This window comes from Suncus etruscus, chromosome 3, assembly GCF_024139225.1.
Source record: "Suncus etruscus isolate mSunEtr1 chromosome 3, mSunEtr1.pri.cur, whole genome shotgun sequence".
Lineage (NCBI taxonomy): Eukaryota > Metazoa > Chordata > Mammalia > Eulipotyphla > Soricidae > Suncus > Suncus etruscus.
Genome location: NC_064850.1, coordinates 25178820 through 25199187, shown reverse-complemented (window position 1 = coordinate 25199187; position 20368 = coordinate 25178820). Strand labels below are relative to the sequence as shown.

Genomic DNA, 20368 nt, shown 5'->3' with positions numbered 1-20368 from the left:
CATGGAATCTATTATGCTAAGTGAAATAAGTCAGAGGGAGAGAGATAGATGAATAGTCTCACTCATCTATGAGGCTTTATTTTTTTCTTTTGGGCCAAACCCAGTGATGCTCAGGGGGTACTCCTGGCTTTGTGCTCAGAAAATGCTCCTGGCTTGGAAGACCATATGGGATGCCTGGGGATCAAATCATGGTCCATCCTAGGTTAGTGCTTGCAGGCAAGCCTTACCACCTGCACCACCACTCTAGCCCCTCATCTATGGTTTTTTTTTTAAAGTAATGACATTATTGAAATAAGGTCAGAGACAATATAGTTAAGGGCCGGAAGAACCGGCTCACAATATGAAGCTCACCACAAAGAGTGATGAATGCTGTTTGGGAAATAACTACACTAACAACTAGCATGACAATGCTAATGAGTGAGAGAAGTAGAATGCTTATCTCGAATACAAGCAGGGATGGGGGATGAGGAGGGAGTGCATTGGTGGTGGGATGGTTGCACTGGTGAAGTGGGGTGTTCTATTTATGACTGAAGCCCAACTACAATCATGCTTATAATTATGGTGTTTAAATAAAGATTTTATAAAATCATAAAAAATAAAATTGGATTAAAACTTATAAAAAAGGAATTTGAAGGTGGTTCAAAACTAGAAAAAAGTATTAAGAGTATCATTTATGTCTTTCAGTTTTTGTTGATATAGTCAATAAATGATAACACTGATAAAAATAAAAGAAGAGAGATTTCTGGGAGACCCTGTGATCTTTGTTCTAAAAGGTAGCAGTAAGCCAAATACACTTGGGAACTTTGGGCTAGAGTACTAATGTGGGTCTCAAGTATAACCAGCAAGCATAAAGTTAGCTAAAGTCAAATAAAACCCAAAATCGTTGATGCCATCTGATTTATATCCATGTGAATCAGTAATTTTTCCTATTTGATAAAGCTCTGGTTGCAAAACTGGATGTTAAATCTCTGAAGTGCTGGCTTCTTGGTGTAATTGTTGTATATAATGCCAAGTTTACCCAACTATCAGTAGCAAGATTACATATGTTTTATGTTGTCATACTTGGAAACTTGTACACATCTAGTTATGTATCCTGTTTAATTGTTCATCTGCCATTTTTTTAATTTAATTTTTGGTTTTGAGCCACACCTGACAATACTTAGGGCTTACTCCTAGCTCTGCACTCAGGAATCACTCCTAGTTGGTACTTTAGGGATCATAGAGGATGCCAGGAATTGAATCCAAATTGGCTGTGTACAAGGCCAGCATCTTACCTGCTGTACTATCTCACCTGCCAATTCTTTAACTCAGCTTGAAGTGACAGCTGTTATAGGCTTTATGTAATTTGCATTAAAAAAAAGAATAAAAGTTAAAAAATACAGTAATAACGGTGTGAGAGTGGTGATTGTTGCTTGCATAGGCCCAGCAAAATATGGGTAAAATGGGAAAAAAAAGCCTTGGCCTAAATACAAAGAGAACTTATCCCTGAAGTTTTCTGGCATAAGACTGACTCTGGATTCCAGGCATACAAGGTTGTCCAACCTCTGAGTTATTCTCTGTTGGTCATGGTGAAATTTTTTCACTGTTGTTGATATCTGGTTTCTGTAGTTAAAGGTCTGGTTTCTGTGTTTCATCGAAGTCAGGATGATGTGGAGCGTCTTCTAGTTTCACCTATTAGATGCGGAGTATCCTGCCCTTCAAGCAAGTTGTTGCTGTTGCTGAGTCATTTGGGTGTTAAGGGAACACTCCTTGGAGTAAAGTCAATGCCAGGGTAGTGGTAGGGTCTTCCTTCGTAGAGGTTTGCTTCCTGGTGATGTAGTAGACAATTGTGGTTGTTTCTGTAGATGGTCAATGGTTCAGGGGTACAAGGGCAATGCCCATTCTTCGGAGGCCTGAGCCAAGTCAGTATGCCAGTGTTCAGGGTATAAGGCCTAACTGCATTACAAAATTTGTGTTCCTCCTATTAGATAATAACTTGTTTGCATATGTAGTATTTTCCCATTTTAATGCGTCTCTGCAAAAGAGGAACAATGTCACAATGTATTATTGGTGCCACTGGGGAGCCGAGGGAATAAGTTCAACAATCCCATTAATTTGGTTCTAACATGAATTCTAAAGTGAAAGACACGTCTATCAGAATTCCTTGTTGAACAGATCACAAAGAAAGAAAAACAAACGAACAAACAAAAAACGGTGGGCACAATTGTCACTGTATAAGGGGATATTAAATAAGAGTTATAGCGGTTAAGGGAAGACATCTAAGATATTCAAAGGAGATATGCATGTCCCTTTTATGTCACTAGAAATAGTTGGAAGGAGGGTGCTGAATCCTGGACGCTTCTTTGGTCTGTGATTTAGCCTTCTGGAGTCTGCAAAATGACTCCCAGTAGTTCCGTATCGGGAAATTTCTTTGAGTGGGAACTAATCAGAAACCTAGTATGATAGCAGCCACAGTTGCACAGTGAAGGAAGGTGGAGGACAGGAGGCTGCTGAGAGTAGATAATTAGGAACAGAGTACTGGTTTCTTCTCAGCTGAGATTCTATTTTTTTCACTTTGGTAGCTGGTTGGCAGCTAGCTTGAGTGGGGATAATAATGTGATTCATGAGGAGCCAAGAACTGAGGGTAAAAATGGTTAAATGTGGGGTAATTGGCGGTGGGAGTGAGGGAGTAAAGGACTAAAATGAGCTTCTGGGTGGTGAGCCAAGGGGAGAAGGAAAGCATACAACATATACATCCTGTATATGACAAACAGATTAAACCCAATGATATCCAAATAATTGTCTATCATTTCCGCGTGGTTTCAGAATGGACAGCGTAGGAAGGAAAGTTGACTGTGACTTCCTGAAGCCTGCACCTCTTGTACTCTTGTGCTGTCATTCCCGATGCTGGCAAAAGCTCCCTGCTTCCAGGAAGGAAAGAGATCCTTCAAAAGCTGGAAGCCCGGAAGTTCACCTCCCCTACCCTCCCTCCGGAGCAGGCTGGGAAATGGGGCAAGCCTGGGGTCCCCTTTGAACTCCTCACTGGCACCCACTTCAATGGGCCCTTGCATGTGTGGCCCAGGGGTAGTAGCTCTGGAGCTCCAAAGGAAGGAAGTGGAAGGGTGCTGGGGTGACCCAAGCCCCACACCCCTCCTAGGCCTGCTTAAAAAGGCCTTTGGCCTGGCAGAGGCCTGCCATTCCCCATGCTGGCCAAAACTCCCCTGTAATTTGCATTTTTAAGACTTTTAATTTTTCCCCCTTCCCCAACTTTAAGAGCTTTTTAAACTTTATTTCAACACTGTAGTTAACAAAATTGTTCATAATGTACAGTTGTTTTGGGCATTCATTGTTCCAACATAAATCCCATTACCAGTATACCTTCCCTTTATCATTGTCCCCAGTTTTCCACCCAACAACAAAACCTGCCTTCTTAGAATTTACAAGATAATTTTTTTCATATTGTTGTTATAACAAAGGGGAATTATCAAAAAATACTTCAGTAAAATAAAGCATTTTGAAATAGTTATATCAAAACAATTAATGGGGTCATTAAAGCTATTGTCTGAGGGTTTACCAAGCTCTTTGTTGCTAGTTGAGCATTCAGTGCTATTGTTTTTGTTTATTCAGCTCAGTTGACTTCTATGCTTTTTTATTTAATTTGCTGTGTTCCAATTGGACAGTCAGTACTGTGGAGTTTGGAGGTATCAGTCCAGGAGCCTCAGGATATGTAGAACTGGGCTGATAGTTTTCAGCAGCCTCCCTTGGCTTGCATCTCTTCTGAGATTAGTTTTGAAGCTGTAAATCTGGGTTACATGGTGACAGGTGTGTCATATGCATGTGGCTACTGGGGCTTCCAGCAGCACAGGGGTGTGTTCCAAGTCTGCCTTTCCCCCAATCTGAAAAGACCCCATAGTTTTCAGTCCCCAAGGAGTTTCCCTGGACTTTTTCTTAGGCATCTGGTCTCTGCAGAGATTAGCTGTGAAGCAGTGAAGTTGGGTCATTTGTATATTTTGCATGTCTGTGCCTGTGGGGTGTGGGTGTATCTGCCTGACTTCAGGAGGGCCAGGACTTGCCTCCCCCCTTCCCTGGAGGGTTTTCCACCTGAAGATTGTAGTACCTGTGAGTTTAAGTGGCTTGGTTTACATTACATCCCAGGTTAGTGGTGAAATTGTGAAGCTGGGCCTTTGCTTACATGGCAGCGGCTGTGGGATGTTGTAATTTGCTTTTTTTAAGGAAGGTTGTCTCAGAGACATCTCTAAGCTCATGTAGGTGTATATGTATGATTAAGAAACAGTTGTCTTATGTAAAGCTTAAAATAGTATTATTTTTTATTTTATTCTAAAATCTGAATTTGAGAAGGTCTTTTGGAGGTCACATGTTGTTTGTTTCCAATTTGTACAATGCCTAATATAGATCTTTTTGTGACTCATGAATTGAAGTGAGCATTTACATTTTATAACTGTTTGACATATTGTGTTATATTTGTGAATACATGATGGCACGCTGTCAGAGAAGATGCAGTTTTGTTATTTGAGACTCTAACTTCTCAGAAGCTGCAGCTGTTTCCCTCCCCTCATTTAAATTTAAAATAAAATTACCAAAGTGAAGCACATTCACTATGGACAACTTTAAAATATTGTACAAATCTATAAAGTAAAAATGAGTGACTATCTCTGTCTTCCATCAATTTCATTTTCTATTGGCAACCACTGTTGATCACATTTATTGTGCATTATTCTGAGGCTACAGTTATTTATCATGAATTTTCTCTAACTGAAATATATATCGAAAGTTTGTAGAACACATTTTTCTTTGAGAAGCAAAAAGTATTAATTCTTTTTGCACATGCTGAGACCTGATTTGTTATCCATTGTGAACACATATTTTGTTGTTATTGAAAGAAAATGCTTATTACTTATAGCATGAGTTGATAGAAAATGGTTTCTTTTAACACTTAATTGCAGTAATAAGCAGTCAATAATGCATAGACCTCATATAACAGGGGAAATTAAAGTTCACTAGTTATTTGGATTTACCCAATTGACTTTGATAATAGTGTATTAAGTTTGATTATTTATGGAGAAAAGTCAATTTCATTTTAATTTCTATATGAGGATCATTATTAAAATATAAATATGGATCTCTGTATTTGGAAGAGTTGACTATTAATCACTCTTAAGAATTTTTCTTAATGCTGAATTTAGGATAACATAATCATTGCAAGGATATGCAACAAATATTTTTTGAAATTTATTGCTGGCCAGCAGATATTGTTAAAGATCTGAGAACATATTGATAAGACAAAAGATAGTTCTATAGATAGAATGCTTTTGTTTTGTTTCACTTTTACTAATGCTAGAATGAAAAACTATACTAATTTCTTTTGCCAGTTTGTTTACTCTTTTCCAAAAAGGTTGAACAATTGCTTGTGTTACATAAAGTGTTGAAGCTCTGGAAGTTCTAACGGCCTCTAATATTAAATTCTTTATTCCCTTTGGAATAAAGATTCAAAAAATAGCTCCCTTCTGTTACCCCTTCCCCAACATCCATCTGGATGGTCAGACACACCTGGGAGGGGCTGCTGTTTGGGATGGAAGATAATAGGGCTGGCTGTGGGGAGGAGATAGGGCAGGCACCGCAAGGATGGATGGAGTGTAGCTGAAGGAGGCTGCTTGAAAAGGCTTAGCATAGAAGCCAAGTGAGGAAATGTATATGGCAGTTAGGGCCGTGTAATAAAGCTGGCTGTCTCTTGAAACTCCATATGACTGGTTGTGAATTTTTATGACCATTGTCCTGCAATCTTAAGACTGCTGGCCAAGGGGCAAAGGCACCGTGATGAGAAAGGCCTCACCCCAAGAACTAGGGCTCTATAGTTTATTTTTATACAACAAATCATCACTACTTGCATCTTAAACATTTTATCCAGGCACACAGTTATTTAGCTAGAGATGACTCGTAGTTTCTCTATTTAGTTGTGCTGAATGTCTCCTGGGAAACAAATCCACCATACTTTGGTGGGCTTCCAGGATGAGTATAATTTCCATACTGTTGAACATATAAAGTACTTTTTGTGTTTGTTCATTTTTAACCATGGCAAATTGTGCACATAAATATATATGTAGTTTTTTAGTACTATCATGTCTATTCGTTTATGCAATTATAGTTTTTTTTAGAACTAGGATGATATTGGTTTTCCTATATTCTCATGGTTGCCAATATATAGTACTTTTCTCTATTAAGTTTTATCTATCAATTACAAAACCCCCTGATTTTAGAGTCAGTGTCATTAAAAAGGGGCAAAAATAATTTCTCTGTTGTTGAAGTCATTAAGTAGGGACTTTAGGGTTCCATTGCTATATACCATCATAGATTAGGTATCCATAAATGTATAGGACTATTTCTGGACTTTATTCTATTCCATTGGTCTCTGTACCTGGTATTTATTCCAATTCCACATTGTTTTGTTTTATTTTATTTTGTTGTGCACCTGCAGTTGCCCAGGGCTTACTCCTGACTCTGTGCTCAGGCATCTGTCCTCAGGAATTATTCCTTGGTGTGCTTAGGGAAACTATGTAGGGAGCCAGTGATCTAATTGGGTCTGGCTGCTTGTAATATGAATACATTAAATGCTTTGCTATTCCTCTGGCCCCTCCACAGTGTTTTAATTACTACTGCTGGTAATATAACTTAAGGTCATGTGATGCTTCCATTTTCTTTTCATGCAGATTGCTTTGTCTATCTTGTAGCTCCATAAAACTTTAAAATTGTTTTATTTTCTTGAGACTTACTTTCTATATGTTGATAGGGATTACATTGAAATTTCAGATTGCTTCCAAGTAATATGACTATTTCAATCATGGTTATTCTTCTAAACCAAAGCATGGCATATCTTTCCATTTCTTTGTGTCTTCAATTTCTTTTAGTAAATGCCTTATAGTTTCAATATATAGATCTTTCATCATAGGCTTCTTTTAAGAATATTTTACCTTTTTCTGTGTGATTATGAATGTGTTTACTATTTAACTTTTTCTCCTCTTATGATTTGCATACAGAAATTCAGAAGATTTATTTTCATATTGATTTTGGTTCGCAGATAATTTTTTATAACAAGATCATGTTTATTGCTTTACTTGATTAAATACACACATTTACTTTTCATTTTCTTTTTTTTTAAAGCTTTATGTTTTGTTTGTTTGATTTGGGCCATACCAGGCTGTTTTAAGGCTTAAGGCTTTAGCTCACAAATTATTCTTTTTTTTTTTTTTTTTTTTTTTTTACAAATTATTCTTGATAGTGCTCTGGGCCATATGGGATGTCAGGGATCAAATCCCGGTTGGCCACATACAAAGCAGATTCCCTAACTACTGTGCTATCAATCCAGCCTTTCTAGATGTTTTCTATCTACCACATCCAACATTATCTTCAGATAGTGTTGATTTTTATTTTTATTTTTTCTGTTGTTGTTTGGGCCACACCTGGCGATGCTCAGGGGTTACTCTTGGCTCTCTGCTCAGAAATCACTTCTGGCAGGCACGGGGGACCATATGGGATGCCGGGATTCGAACCACTATTGGTCCTGGGTCAGGGCTTGCAAGGCAAACGCACTACTGCTGTGCTATCTCTCCGGCCCCAGTGTAGAATTTTATTAAGGAGCCTATAGAAGGAATTGTGTTTGAATTTGCATAACTTATAGCTAGACAAATTTTGCATTAGAGAGATTTCATGTTTAGAGTTCAATTAAACATTTTAAGTTTGACTTTATTTGTTACAACAGATTTATTTTTAGGAGAACACAAAAGAAAAGACTGACACACAAAAGGCCTTTTAATTATTTGCTTTACATAAACCTCCAAACCTTCCTAGGAAGGTTCTGCTTATGGATAATTAAGATGAAAAGGAGCAAAAGAGAACAACTTAGCATCACTAGAAAGATAAATGCTGTTGTGGCAAAAAAAAAAAAAAAAAAAAAAAAAAGCCTTTTCTTTCTAAATCACCAGAGGGCACTCTTTTATCGTTTACTTGAACTTTTAACTGGATCTATTATTATTGACTTATTATTATTATCATTACTATCTATTATTATTGTTATAATTATTATACTTAGAAAATTTTGAGAAGCTTATTTGCGTCTAGGTTTGGATTATTTGGAAACTACTGATTATATATTTTGGTAACTAACTGATATTAAATGTCTTTATTTTATGATAACACAATTAAAATGGACTTTGCCAACAAGCCACTTTTAAATGCCTATGCATTTAATATGTCTATCTGGCATAAAATACATATATTTAGTTCTTATTTGCTTATTTGTTTATTTCACGTTTCTATAATCACTGTTCCTGTTTATATTAAGGTTTCAGACCGGGTGGAGCGTCGGCTTCAGGAGATCGAGAGAGAGATGCGCACGGAAAGGGAGCTGGTGGAGAAACGGCAGGATCAGTTAGGCCTTATTTCTATGCAGCTACAGGAGGTTTGTATGCAGTAGTTTTTCAGAATATTAGTTTTGAGATTGGATATTTTTCAAGTTATATAGTTGTTGCATGTACAGTCCAAGTCAGACTAGGGAGATAACCATTTGTGTGAAGACAGTCACTCCTGTCTCAAATCTAGTCTATGCTTACTATCTGTGTGACCTTGGACATGTTACATAGTTTTAGACCTTTTTTTCTCAGGGAAACAGTAGAAGTGTTTACTTAATCCCTTGGGATGAGGATAATTATATTATTGATAGCAGTAATGTGTATAACATGTTATCTAGCATGTGCATGCTCAAAAATGTTAATAGAAAGCATTGTTACTATGGTTAAATTTTCTTGATTTGAATGAAGCCAAAGGTCAGTAAATTCAGGAGTTGATGACTTAAATCTGGTTATTGTCAATTTTTGTAAATATAGTTTGTTTGTTTGGTTTTGGGTTTGGGGCCCACACAGTGTTGCTCAAGGGCTCTGCATTCAGAAGTTACTCCTTACAGGTTTAGAGGACCATATGGGATACCAGGGATCAAGCCTAGGTTGGTTGCGTGCAAAGCAAAAGTCCTAACCACTGTGCTATTGCTACAGTCCTATAAATAGAGTTTTAAGTTTTACTATAGCACAGAAACTTCTGCCCCTTCATTTGTCTGTGGGGTACATTAGTGACCAAGCATGAGAACGAGTGACCAAGAAAGGTCTGTTTCTGTTTTACTTTCATTTTGTGGGGAGGGCTTTGGATCTGACCTGGTGGTGCTCAAGCACTGCTATTGGCTTAGACTTAGAGCCTGGGAGCGGGGGTCACAACTGGCCATTCTTGATGCCTTGCAATGCATGGGCCTGATTCCTGCATGTGAAACATAAATTCTCATCCACTGAGTGGATGAGCCTAACTGTCCCTTTATAGAAAGTTTGCAGACTGAATGACTATTGACATTGATAATTGCAATGAAATTCATTTAAATTTTAGATACTTTGGTTTTGAAATTTCAGACTTTTAAAGATGTTGAAAATTGGGGCCGGGCGGTGGCGCTGGAGGTAAGGTGCCTGCCTTGCCTGCGCTAGCCTAGGACAGACCGCGGTTCGATCCCCCGGCATCCCATATGGTCCCCCAAGAAGCCAGGAGCAACTTCTGAGCGCATAGCCAGGAGTAACCCCTGAGCGTCACAGGGTGTGGCCCAAAAAACAAAAAAAAAAAAAAAAAAAAAAAAAAGATGTTGAAAATTAGAACCAATCATTTCTATATACTCTGCCTAAATTCCCCAGACTTGCATTATCCCTTTATATCAAAAATTTTTGAGCTATCACAGACCAGACATCATATGAAGAATCTTACACCTAAATAATATGGTACCAGTTTACTTTCATCATTACTGGAAACTAATGATGGCTTAGTAATATGGTTTAATCTATAGCTCATTCTCAAATTGTGCTGTTAATTTTTTTGCCGAGGATACTGGACATCATTCATCTTGTCTCTTTAGTCTCCTATGACCTAGAACATTTTTTTTAGTCTTTATTTGCTTTTAGAGTAACTGGCAAATTATTTTTTTTTAATTTGGGTTTGTTTATTTTTCCTTTTTACTATATATAGTTTTTGAACTTTTGGCAGGAAAACCAGAGGATTAGTGTTGTGTTCTTCCCTGAATGTTTTTTTTTTCCCCTCACCCCCTTCCCTGAATGTTATAATAGGAAGCATGTAATATTAGTTTGCTACATTCTGGTGAAAATTGAGCATTTGATTCAGGTGTTGTCTGTCAGGTATCTCACTATAAAGTTATTCTACCTTTTAAATTCTTTATTTTATGGGGAGACTATTGGAAATTAAATATGGTTTATTGTACTTTTACATATAAATTTTAGCATATTGATTCCTTCATTAAAAGTTACAGAGTGTTGTTATTTGGTGATTTAGCAAATATATATTATCTTTTCACGTTTTTATTTACTTTGCTACAGCAAGGAAGGTTTTTATATTTTTATTTATGTATTTATTTATTATGCTATAGATTTGTGAATTATTACAGTGTTATGTTTTATTACTACTATAATTTTAGAAATTTTATTTGTTGGGACTGTTGAAATTGCCCTTCAATGTTAGATCTATACTTAAAGCATAAAAAATAGAAACAAGAAAAGAAATGCCTTTTTTTAAAATTTGGATATCAATTTACTCTTTTAAATCGACATATTAAAAACCTTTTTAAAAATATTAGGAGACACTGCCAGTTTAAATTAGGAAGTAAAAAATTGTACTTTAAGCTGCTAGAAAAAAACCTGCTTTTATTTTCTAAAATTCCACTGGCTTCCATTTTGTGAAAAGAAACATGTCCTTTTTTAATTACTAATTGCTTTGAAGAGGATACTTAGTTGAATAATTAGATACAGTATGTGGGTAGCTTTTGTTTTTTTAAATATAACTAAACAAAACCTTGATTTTTATACATTTTTCTTCTAGCAAATTGCATCTGTTGAGCATAAGAATAATACTGAAGATACAATTGTTTTTTTTTGCATAAGAAAATATTTTTCCATACTTATTTTCTTCTCTCTGTAGAATGCACAGAATTACAAAGACTGTGTGTGTGTGTGTGTGTGTGTGAGAGAGAGAGAGAGAGAGAGAGAGACTGAGAGAGAAAGGAGAGAGAGAGAGAGAGAGAGAGAGAGAGAGAGAGAGAGAGAGAGAGAAATATTCTTGAGAAATCAGAACCCGAGTAATTGTCAATTTGACTAAAAGCTGGAGCTACGATTTGGAATTCCTTTTCTGACAATACAATAGAGCATTGCTATTGATAAGAAACGTTTAACTTCATATTTTGTCACTTTAATATAAGTCCTGACCTTTGTGCCTTTAAAAGGTGGTTTTGGATTAAACATTGCAGCGGGACTGAAAGGATTAATTTAGGCTGATACAGTTTTTTTCCCTCCCAAGTTAAGTGGCTTAGACAGTTTTGGAAAGGTTATGTTTAAGGAGAGAAAACAGTGCTTTCTTTTCAATATTAAAAAATACTTGTGGGAATGTCTGTGCTGTGTAATAGCTGATGGTTTTTGTTGCTGGCTACGGTGAGAAGTTGAATCTATGACAGGGGACTTTTAGCCACCATCTCTATGAAATGAATAAGTTAACGTTACTGCAAATTATGACATTTAAAAGTTACGAGGTAGGGAAGTGCTCATTAAAAATTCTAGGATGTCAGAGACCTCTAGTTACAATGCTGTAGTATTTGCAGGGAAAAAACCCTGTGGTTTTGGCTCTTCTGCTTCTTTGAGTAAAACCAGTGTAATAAGGTCTCAGGTTCTCTGAGCTTTGTCAACTGCTCTTCTAACCCAGTCTTAATCACTGGAAATTAATCCAGGGAAAGCCATTCTTTTTCCCTGTTGAGTTTCTAAGGGATTATTCATTCTCTTTTTGCCTTTTATTTTCGTTTCTATTTCTTTTTTCTGTGGCCTAAGCAAAGGGGCTGTGTATGTTCTGTAATTTAGTTATTTTGGGTGTTGGGAAGAGTTTGATATAGTGGGGAGGGGTATAGCTAACTGGTTCAGCTATATGCAAGGCAAGAAACCTTTTAATCCTTTTAATCCTTAGCTGGTCTTCATATCCCATAGATTATAATTTAAACAACATTGTTTTGGTTTCTCAGTAGAAGTCTCTCTGAAGAGATGGGTGCTTTATATTACTTATGCAATGATATTCTTTTGATAACTTTTATTTCTATTTATTTCTTTATTTTGGTTTTTGGGCCATAACTGGCAGTGCTCAGGGGTTACTCCTGGCTTTTCACTCAGGAATCCTTCCTGGGGGGTTCTGGGGACCATATTGGATGTGGGGGATCTAACCTGGACCATCCATGTGCAAGGCAAATGCCCTACCCTCTGTGCTAATAATGCTCTGGCCCCTCTTTTGATATCTTTTAAATTTAAAATGTTTTTCTAATGCTCTAATCTTTTATTAATTGGATTCATATATTGTTAAGTCTATAACTGCAACAGTTGTTGAATCATCATGCAAACAATTACATTTTACTTCTTTTGATATAGTGCTTGACAAGAACTTAATTCATTTAATTTAGTGTAGCGCTGTTTTCTAGAATAGTATAAAGGAGGGATTTAAACTGTAAGCTCAAGTCAAAACTTTTGTAGGTTTAGGTTTTGCTTTCTCACATTTCTGTCACCAAAGTGTTCAAAGTGTCTCCACATTTCTGTCAGTGGTGTTTATGTCTTTCTATTTTTAATCATGCTGGTCTATTAAGTATTATCATTTTTATGTTAACTTGCATTTTCCTTTTAATGAATTTGAACAAGTTCTATATATTTATTGATAGTTTGTTTCTAATGTACAAATTGTCTGTTGATGATTTTTGCTCAATTTAAAATATGTTGTGTTCTGCCACATCTGTTACATAGTTCCCCAGGGATATCTTTCTAGATCTATATACTTGGCTTTTGATCTTTTTTTCTATTTCTGAACTGATAATCATTTTTTCTCCATTGTAATAAATCCTACACATTGTTAATAGATAACAAAAAAATCCAGTTGACATCTTTGCTGTGGTTATTAAGTATAAATATATTTACTATATTTATTAGTATAAATGCAAATAGAGCTTAATCTGATGTGGTAAGTTTACTCTTGTCTCTGATTCAAGGATCACTTCTTTATTTATTTATTTATTTTGGTTTTTGGGCCACACCCAGTGATGCTCAGGGGCCAGTCTTGGCTATGTACTCCAAATTGCTCCTAGCTTGAGGGACCATATGGGACACTGGGGGATCAAACCATGGTCTGTCCTAGGCTAGCACGGGCAAGGCAAATGCCTTACCGCTGTGTTACTGCTCTGGCCAGAAGGATCAGTTCTAATGGTGCTCTAGGGATCATAAGTATCATTAGTGCTGGACTCAGGGGACACATATGTAGTGCTGGGGGTCAAACACAGGTCAGCCACATACAAGGCAAGAACCCTACCTGCAAAACTGTTACTACACATCCAAAGAGGTATTTTCTTATAGGAGAGGTTGGCTCTGGGTTTTGCTCAGGAGCCTGGGGGCTTCACCCAAAGATTCTTTGCCAATCAAGTTCAATGCTAGTGTTTGAGGATGCAGTGCTGCCTGTGGACCTTGTGGTGCTGAGGATACTCATGTCACCCCAGAAGTGCTGAAGGGCTTGAGGGCTGTGCCCTATATTGCTTGTGGAACAAGCAAGTTCTGATGCTGGGACTAGAACCTGGGCCTAGTATTGTGCCCTAGCTGCTCTTTTATCTGCTGGCATTCTGACATTTTTTTTCTGATTTTTCCAATAATATTTGGATTGTCTTTATAAAAGTATTGGAGGTTTTGTGTTAGACTTGTTTTGTTTATACACAGTAAGTGTGATAATTTCCTTGATGGCTCTAATTGCAGCTATCTTTGAATGACTCTTCTGTCCAAAACTTGTGTGTAATGATTCTATTAATTCTTCTAACTTCTTAACTGCTTTGCTAATATCATTTGTTGTGTAGATGATCATAATTTGAAACAATAATTTTCTTTATCATTTTTTTTTTGCATTAGCTAGAAACTCAAGTGCAACACTAAATAGAAGAGAAGATAGCAAGCACCCTTTTTTCTCTTTCTTTTATTGGGGGGGTTGGGAGGTCACACCCAGTGGCACTCAAGGGTTATTCCTGACTCTGTGCTCAGAATTTACTCCTGGCAGGCTCGGAGGACCATATGGAATGCCAGGATTCAAAGCGGGGTTTGTTATGTGTTGGCTGTGTGCAAGGCAAATACCTTACTGCTGTACTATCACTCCAGCCCCGAGAACCCTTTCTTTATTCCAGTATTTATAGTGAGAAATTTGAGTATTAACAATATTGTGTTGCATTTGTTTTTGGTTTCAAGTGATAATTGTTCTTCTTTTTTAGATTAAGAACTTTGTCTTCTATTCCTACTTTGCTGACAGATAGATAATTTTCCAGGTCACAAGGATATTGTGAAATATATCAGTATTCTTGCTGCTTCATTTCACTTCAAAAATTTTTTTTTTTAGTTTTGGGCCACACCTAGTTATGCTCAGGGGTCACTCCTGGCTATGCACTCAGAAGTCGCTCCTGGCTTGGGGGATCATATCGGATGCTGGGGATTGAACTAAGGTACCTTCCTGGGTCAGCTGTGTGCAAGTCAAATGCCCTACCACTGCACCATCATTCCGGCCCCTTTATTTCACTTTTGATATGGAAAAGCAGTTAAGTCCTAAAGTGTTGAGAACTTTTTGCATTTTTGCCACTTTGTCATATTGTACATTTTTGCATTACTGAGTCAACTTGTTTGTGTATCTTTTGTATAATGTTTATGATAGTGATTAAGATTTTTTTTTCAGAGCTTTTTTGATTTTAGAAGCACAATACTTAAATGAAGGGGATTTAGTGGCTTCTTCCTTTTTTGTTCCTTGGTGCTATTTGTTTAAATAGAGGAATTGTTTAATTTCTTAAATGTTTGTGAAAAATGATGCCTAAAACCTTTCTCATTAATATGTATAGATAACAGTCTTTTTAGAAGCTGAGATTGTAATTCCTTAAAGTCTTTTTTTTTATTAGATAGCTTTTATTTTTTTATCTTTATTTAAACACCATGATTACAAACATGTTTCTAGTTGGGTTTTAGTCATAAGCAGAACACCCCCCTTCACCAGAGCAACATTCCCACCACCAATGGCCCCCATCTCACTCTTCTTTCACCCCTTGCCTGTATACAAGACAGGCATTCTATTTCTTTCACTACTATTGTCACAATAGTTCAGATAGCTTAGATAGTTTTAAAATTTAAAATCTGTCTTAGTGGTTGGGGGTCATTTCTAGAGGTGTAGGAGATCAAACCTTTTTTTTTTTTTTTTTTTTTTTTACTTTTTGGGCAACATCCGGTGACACTCAGGGGTTATGCACTCAGAAATTGCTCCTGGCTTGGGGACCATATATGACGCCGGGGGATGGAACCATGGTCTGTCCTGGGTCAGCCATGAGCAAGGCAAATGCCCTACCACTGCACCATCACTCAGGCCCTGAGGGATCAAACCTTCTATAGGTGAAATACTAGTTAATGTTGCTTGAGCCATATTCCCTACTCGTTTTATTCTTTATTCTCATTTGCTGTCCATTCTATTTTCTTCGTTGTTATGATGTTTGGGAGGGGTGTCATTCTTGGTTATGGTGTTTGCATTCTTGGTTGCTTGTGGTGCACACATATTCAGGTTGCAGAGTTTGCAAGCATGGTTGTGGTTGGCCATAGTTTCAATTTTTGCAGAAGGGCTGGCATATTTGAATTGTGCTCAGATGTGCTTAGTTCTTTTATAGGATATTATATGCTTTCTTGTGGTTTTAGGGTCCCACCATGATCTGATTCAGCATGTAGGATAGTTTTGGGGATTGAACCTCAGGCTTCATTGCCTGCCGCTCAGGCACTCTATCAGTTTCTATTGTACCTGATTTTTTTTAGTCTTCGAGGCATTTTGATGGCTAATGATTTTTTGAGTCATTAATTTTACTATATTTTGAAGTCAATTTAAGAAAGCAATCATAGCTCTGCTTTATTATTTTTTCATTTTTATTTCTGAATCTATAGCCTGTTTTTCCCATTAACATGATTTAGTTATTGCTTTTCCCTTTCTCTTTACTAGTCTTGCTAGACAAATGATTAGTTTCCTTTTTGACTATTTGTAATTTCTAACTTCGCTTTTAACTGTAGGATATTCTTTTTCCATTTTTAATTTTGATGTGATTTTATTTTATGAGTTTGTGAGTTACATAATAATTTATAATCATGTTAAAATTAATACTAGACATTTTTTACTAAATTATCTTTCAATAAGCTCTTTTCCAGTAATTTACCTTTAATTTTAAAATAACTTGTGTTATGTTCTCTCTTATGACTCAATTGAGGTTTTAAGATATATATGCATTTTTCTTTTTAATACCTTTCACTATTGTTAATTTTATTTAAAAATTATTTTTAAATTTTAAGTATTTTCTTTTAAAATGGAGGTATGATGGGCAATAAAATTAAATTATTGTTTTGAAATAGATTTAAATTCAAATTATTAACTTAATGCTATGATATGTTAACATACATACATGTATTCATGAATGCACATATGCATAGTACTATACATACACATATGCATAGTACATATACTATACCTTCTATGATAGAGCTCATACCCAGTAGTGGTTCTTGAGAAACCTCCCAAGGCAATAGCCAGTTGTGCTCAAGGAGTCTTGGTGGTGCTGGGAATCAAACCCAGTATCCTCAACATGCAAGACATGTTTTTTTTTAATATAATTTTTATTTTGATCATAGTGGCTTACATATTGTTGACAATAATATTTTAGGTACATATTTACATAAAATCAGGGGGATTCCCATCACCAATTTGTCCTCCCTACACCTCCGTTTTTGTTCTACCTCCCATATCCTCTTCCCTCACCCCCAGGGCTGCTAGAATATGTGGTCCCCTCTGTACCTAGCCTACTACTTAGTAGTCTTGCCCCTGTTTGGTCTTGGTGCCTCCCTTATTTCCCCCGCTAACTGGGAGGCAGGACTAGCTAGTTCAAGTTACGTGGTTTTGTTTGAAGAAGAGAAAAGTAATAAACTGGGGGTAAAAGTCTGGGGCCGGGCGGTGGCGCTAAAGGTAAGGTGCCTGCCTTGCCTGCGCTAGCCTTGGACGGACCGCGGTTCGATCCCCCGGTGTCCCATATGGTCCCCCAAGCCAGGAGCAACTTCTGAGCACATAGCCAGGAGTAACCCCTGAGCATTACCGGGTGTGGCCCAAAAACCAAAAAAAAAAAAAGTCTAATATGCTGAAAATGGGCGGAATCCTTCTAGAGGCTCTCATCATCGGTTTGAGAGACGAAGGAGAAAAAGAAGGTGAAACACTCCATCAGTACAAAAAGAAGTGTAAAATATCCAGTGAGGACTCCAACAATAACGATAAGCACCACAAAACAACAACAACAACAACAACAACAAAAACCCGCCATGGTCTTGAGATAAGAAACATGGCAGAGCACAAGGCAATAGCCAGTTGTGTTCAAGGAGTCTTGGTGGTGCTGGGAATCAAACCCAGTATCTTCAACATGCAAGACATGTTGTTTTTTTTAAATAAAATCTTTAAGCATGATTACAAGCATGATGGTAGTTGGGTTTCAGTCATAAACAGAACACCCCCCCCATTCACTGGTGCAACATTCCTACTACCAATGCCCTTCTTCCCTCCTTCCCAACTCCTGCCTGTATTCTAGACAGGCATTCTACTTCTCTTATTCATTAAGATTGTCATGATAGTTGTTAGTGTAGTTATTTCCCTAACTGCAGAGTGGTGTGCTTCATATTATGAGCCTAATTTTCTGGCCCTCATCTCTTATTATCGCTGGGCATTATTATAATAATGTACTTGATTTTTCTTAAAACCCATAGATGAGTGAGACTATTCTCTCCCTCCCTCCCTCCCTCCCTCCCTCCCTCTCTCTCTCTCTCTCTCTCTCTCTCTCTCTCTCTCTCTAACTTATTTCACTCAGCATAATATATTCCAGGAACATCCAAATATAGGAAAATTTCATGACTTCATCTCTCCTGATGGCTGCATAATATTCCATTGTGTATATGTACCACAGTTTCTTTAGCCATTCATCTGTTGAAGGGCATCTTGGTTGTTTCCAGAGTCTGGCTATTGTAAATAGTGCTGAGATGAATATAAGTGTGAGGAAAGGATTTTTGAATTGTATTTTTGTGTTCCTAGGGTATATCCCTAGGAGTGGTATAGCTGGATCATATGGGAGCTCAATTTCCAGTTCTTTGAGGAATCTTCATATTGTTTTCCATAAAGGCTGGACTAGATGGCATTCCCACCAGCAGTGAATAAGAGTACCTTTCTCTCCGCATCCCTGCCAGCATTGATTGTTCTCATTCTTCGTGATGTGTGCCAGTCTCTGTGGTGTGAGATGGTACCTCATCGTTATTTTGATTTGCATCTCCCTGATGATTAGTGATGTAGAGCATTTTTTATGTGTCTTTCGGCCATTTGTATTTCTTCTTTGAGGACGTGTCTGTTCATTTCTTCTCCTCATTCTTTTGATGGGTTAGATGTTTTTTCTTGATAAGTTCTATCAGTACCTTTTATATTTTTGATATTAGCCCCTTATAGTTTCTCCCATTCTGTGGGTGGCTTTTGTATCCTAGGCACTATTTCCTTTGAGGTGCAGAAGTCTCTCAGCTTAATATATTCTCATCTGTTTATCTCTGCTTATACTTATTTGGAGAGTACAGTTTCCTCCTTGAAGATGCCTTTAGTTTCAATGTCTTGGAGTGTTTTACCTATGTGTTGTTCTATATACCCTATGGTTTCAAGCCTGATATCAAGATATTTAATCTATTTGGATTTATCTTTGGCATGGTGTTAGCTGGGGGTCTGAGTTCACTTTTTTGCAAGTGGCTAACAAGTTGTACAACACCACTTGTAGAGGCTTTACTTGCTTCATTTTGGATTTCTTTCCCCTTTAATAAAGATTAGTTAATTGTATGGCATGACAGTTTTAACCACTGGAGCCACCTTCTTTGCCCTGATAAATGGCTGCTTAGATTACATTGCCAGTATCATCATTATCTTTACAAGTGATCTTGCATTTTGTTACTTAATTTCTCCTTATCTCCACTCTCCCATTCACCTTTCTTGTTTTCTTTTGTTTTCACATGCGCTATGTATTTATTTTTCTGCTTTCCACTGCCTTTGGCAGCTATAGATTACTGTATTTTTTATACAATAAGACACACTTTTCTCTCCCCAAAGATGGCGGAAATTGTGTGTCTTATGGAGTGAATGTTGCCTGGAGCTGAAGCCTGATGTGGGGGAGGAGAGACAGTCATGATGATTCTTGTTTTTGTTTTTTGTTTTTTGTTTTTTTTGGTTTTTGGGCCACACCCAGCATTGTTCAGGGGTTACTCCTGGCTGTCTGCTCAGAAATAGCTCCTGGCAGGCACGGGGGACCTTATGGGACACGGGGATTCGAACCAACCACCTTTGGTCCTGGATCAGCTGCTTGCAAGGCGAACACCGCTGTGCTATCTCTCCGGGACCTAAATGATTCTTAATGTCACATTGACTGCTGTTCACGTACATGGTTGAAATATTACTGTTATAGTTTATTAAATATTTTAATACATTATTTGCTTTAGAATATTTTGTTCTTGTTTTCCTTGTCTAAAAACTATGTGTGTCTGTGGCCAGGTGCATCTTATAGAGTGAAAAATACAGTGCATATTTTCATTCTTTATATAGTTAACTTAAAATTTGAATGTTGTGGAATTAATAGTACATTACTCCAGGAAGACTGTACTCTGGCAACAATGGCTGCCTCTCATTGTCTTATTAGACTGTTCCTATACCCTCCCATTATTTTTTCCCCTCCTGACATTTGGTGTGACTTAGTATAATTTCTTATACTTTTTATCATCTATGTTTAATTAGTGTTACCTCTAGGAGAGAATAGCTCTGCCCTCTTTTTCCTAAAATTAGCTTTTTCTGCCCTGTCACTCCTTATCATGTCATACTGCTTAATTATTTCATAGCTCTAATATAAGCTATCCTTGTTTATCTCTTTATAAGCAATGTTGTATGTTTTCCACATTAGAATGAAAACTCAATTGCTCAGAAATTTGTTTTTTGCATCTGTTTCTGCATCATATAGGACAGCGTTCATCACACAGTGGTCTCAAATAGTTGTTGAATGAATAAATGTGACTTTCAAACACGAATGTCCATATAGGTGCATATAACATTCTCAATAAGAAATGATCATTTTAGAAAAAGACTTGTATACAGTAATGTGTGTATATGCACTTATTCTTGAAAAGAAGAAAGGAAACATTGCATTTTAATTTCTTTAGATTTAATA

General features: G+C 37.0%; 1 protein-coding gene across 1 annotated transcript in view; it reads left to right on the top strand.

Annotated features, from left to right (window-relative positions):
* CEP128 (centrosomal protein 128) overlaps nt 1-20368 on the top strand; it is a 423508-nt gene that overhangs the window by 27202 nt on the left and 375938 nt on the right. Inside the window, exon 7 of the mRNA XM_049770323.1 lies at nt 8336-8452. Within this exon, the coding sequence (XP_049626280.1) occupies nt 8336-8452 (117 nt within the window). The remainder of the gene's footprint in view (nt 1-8335; nt 8453-20368) is intronic.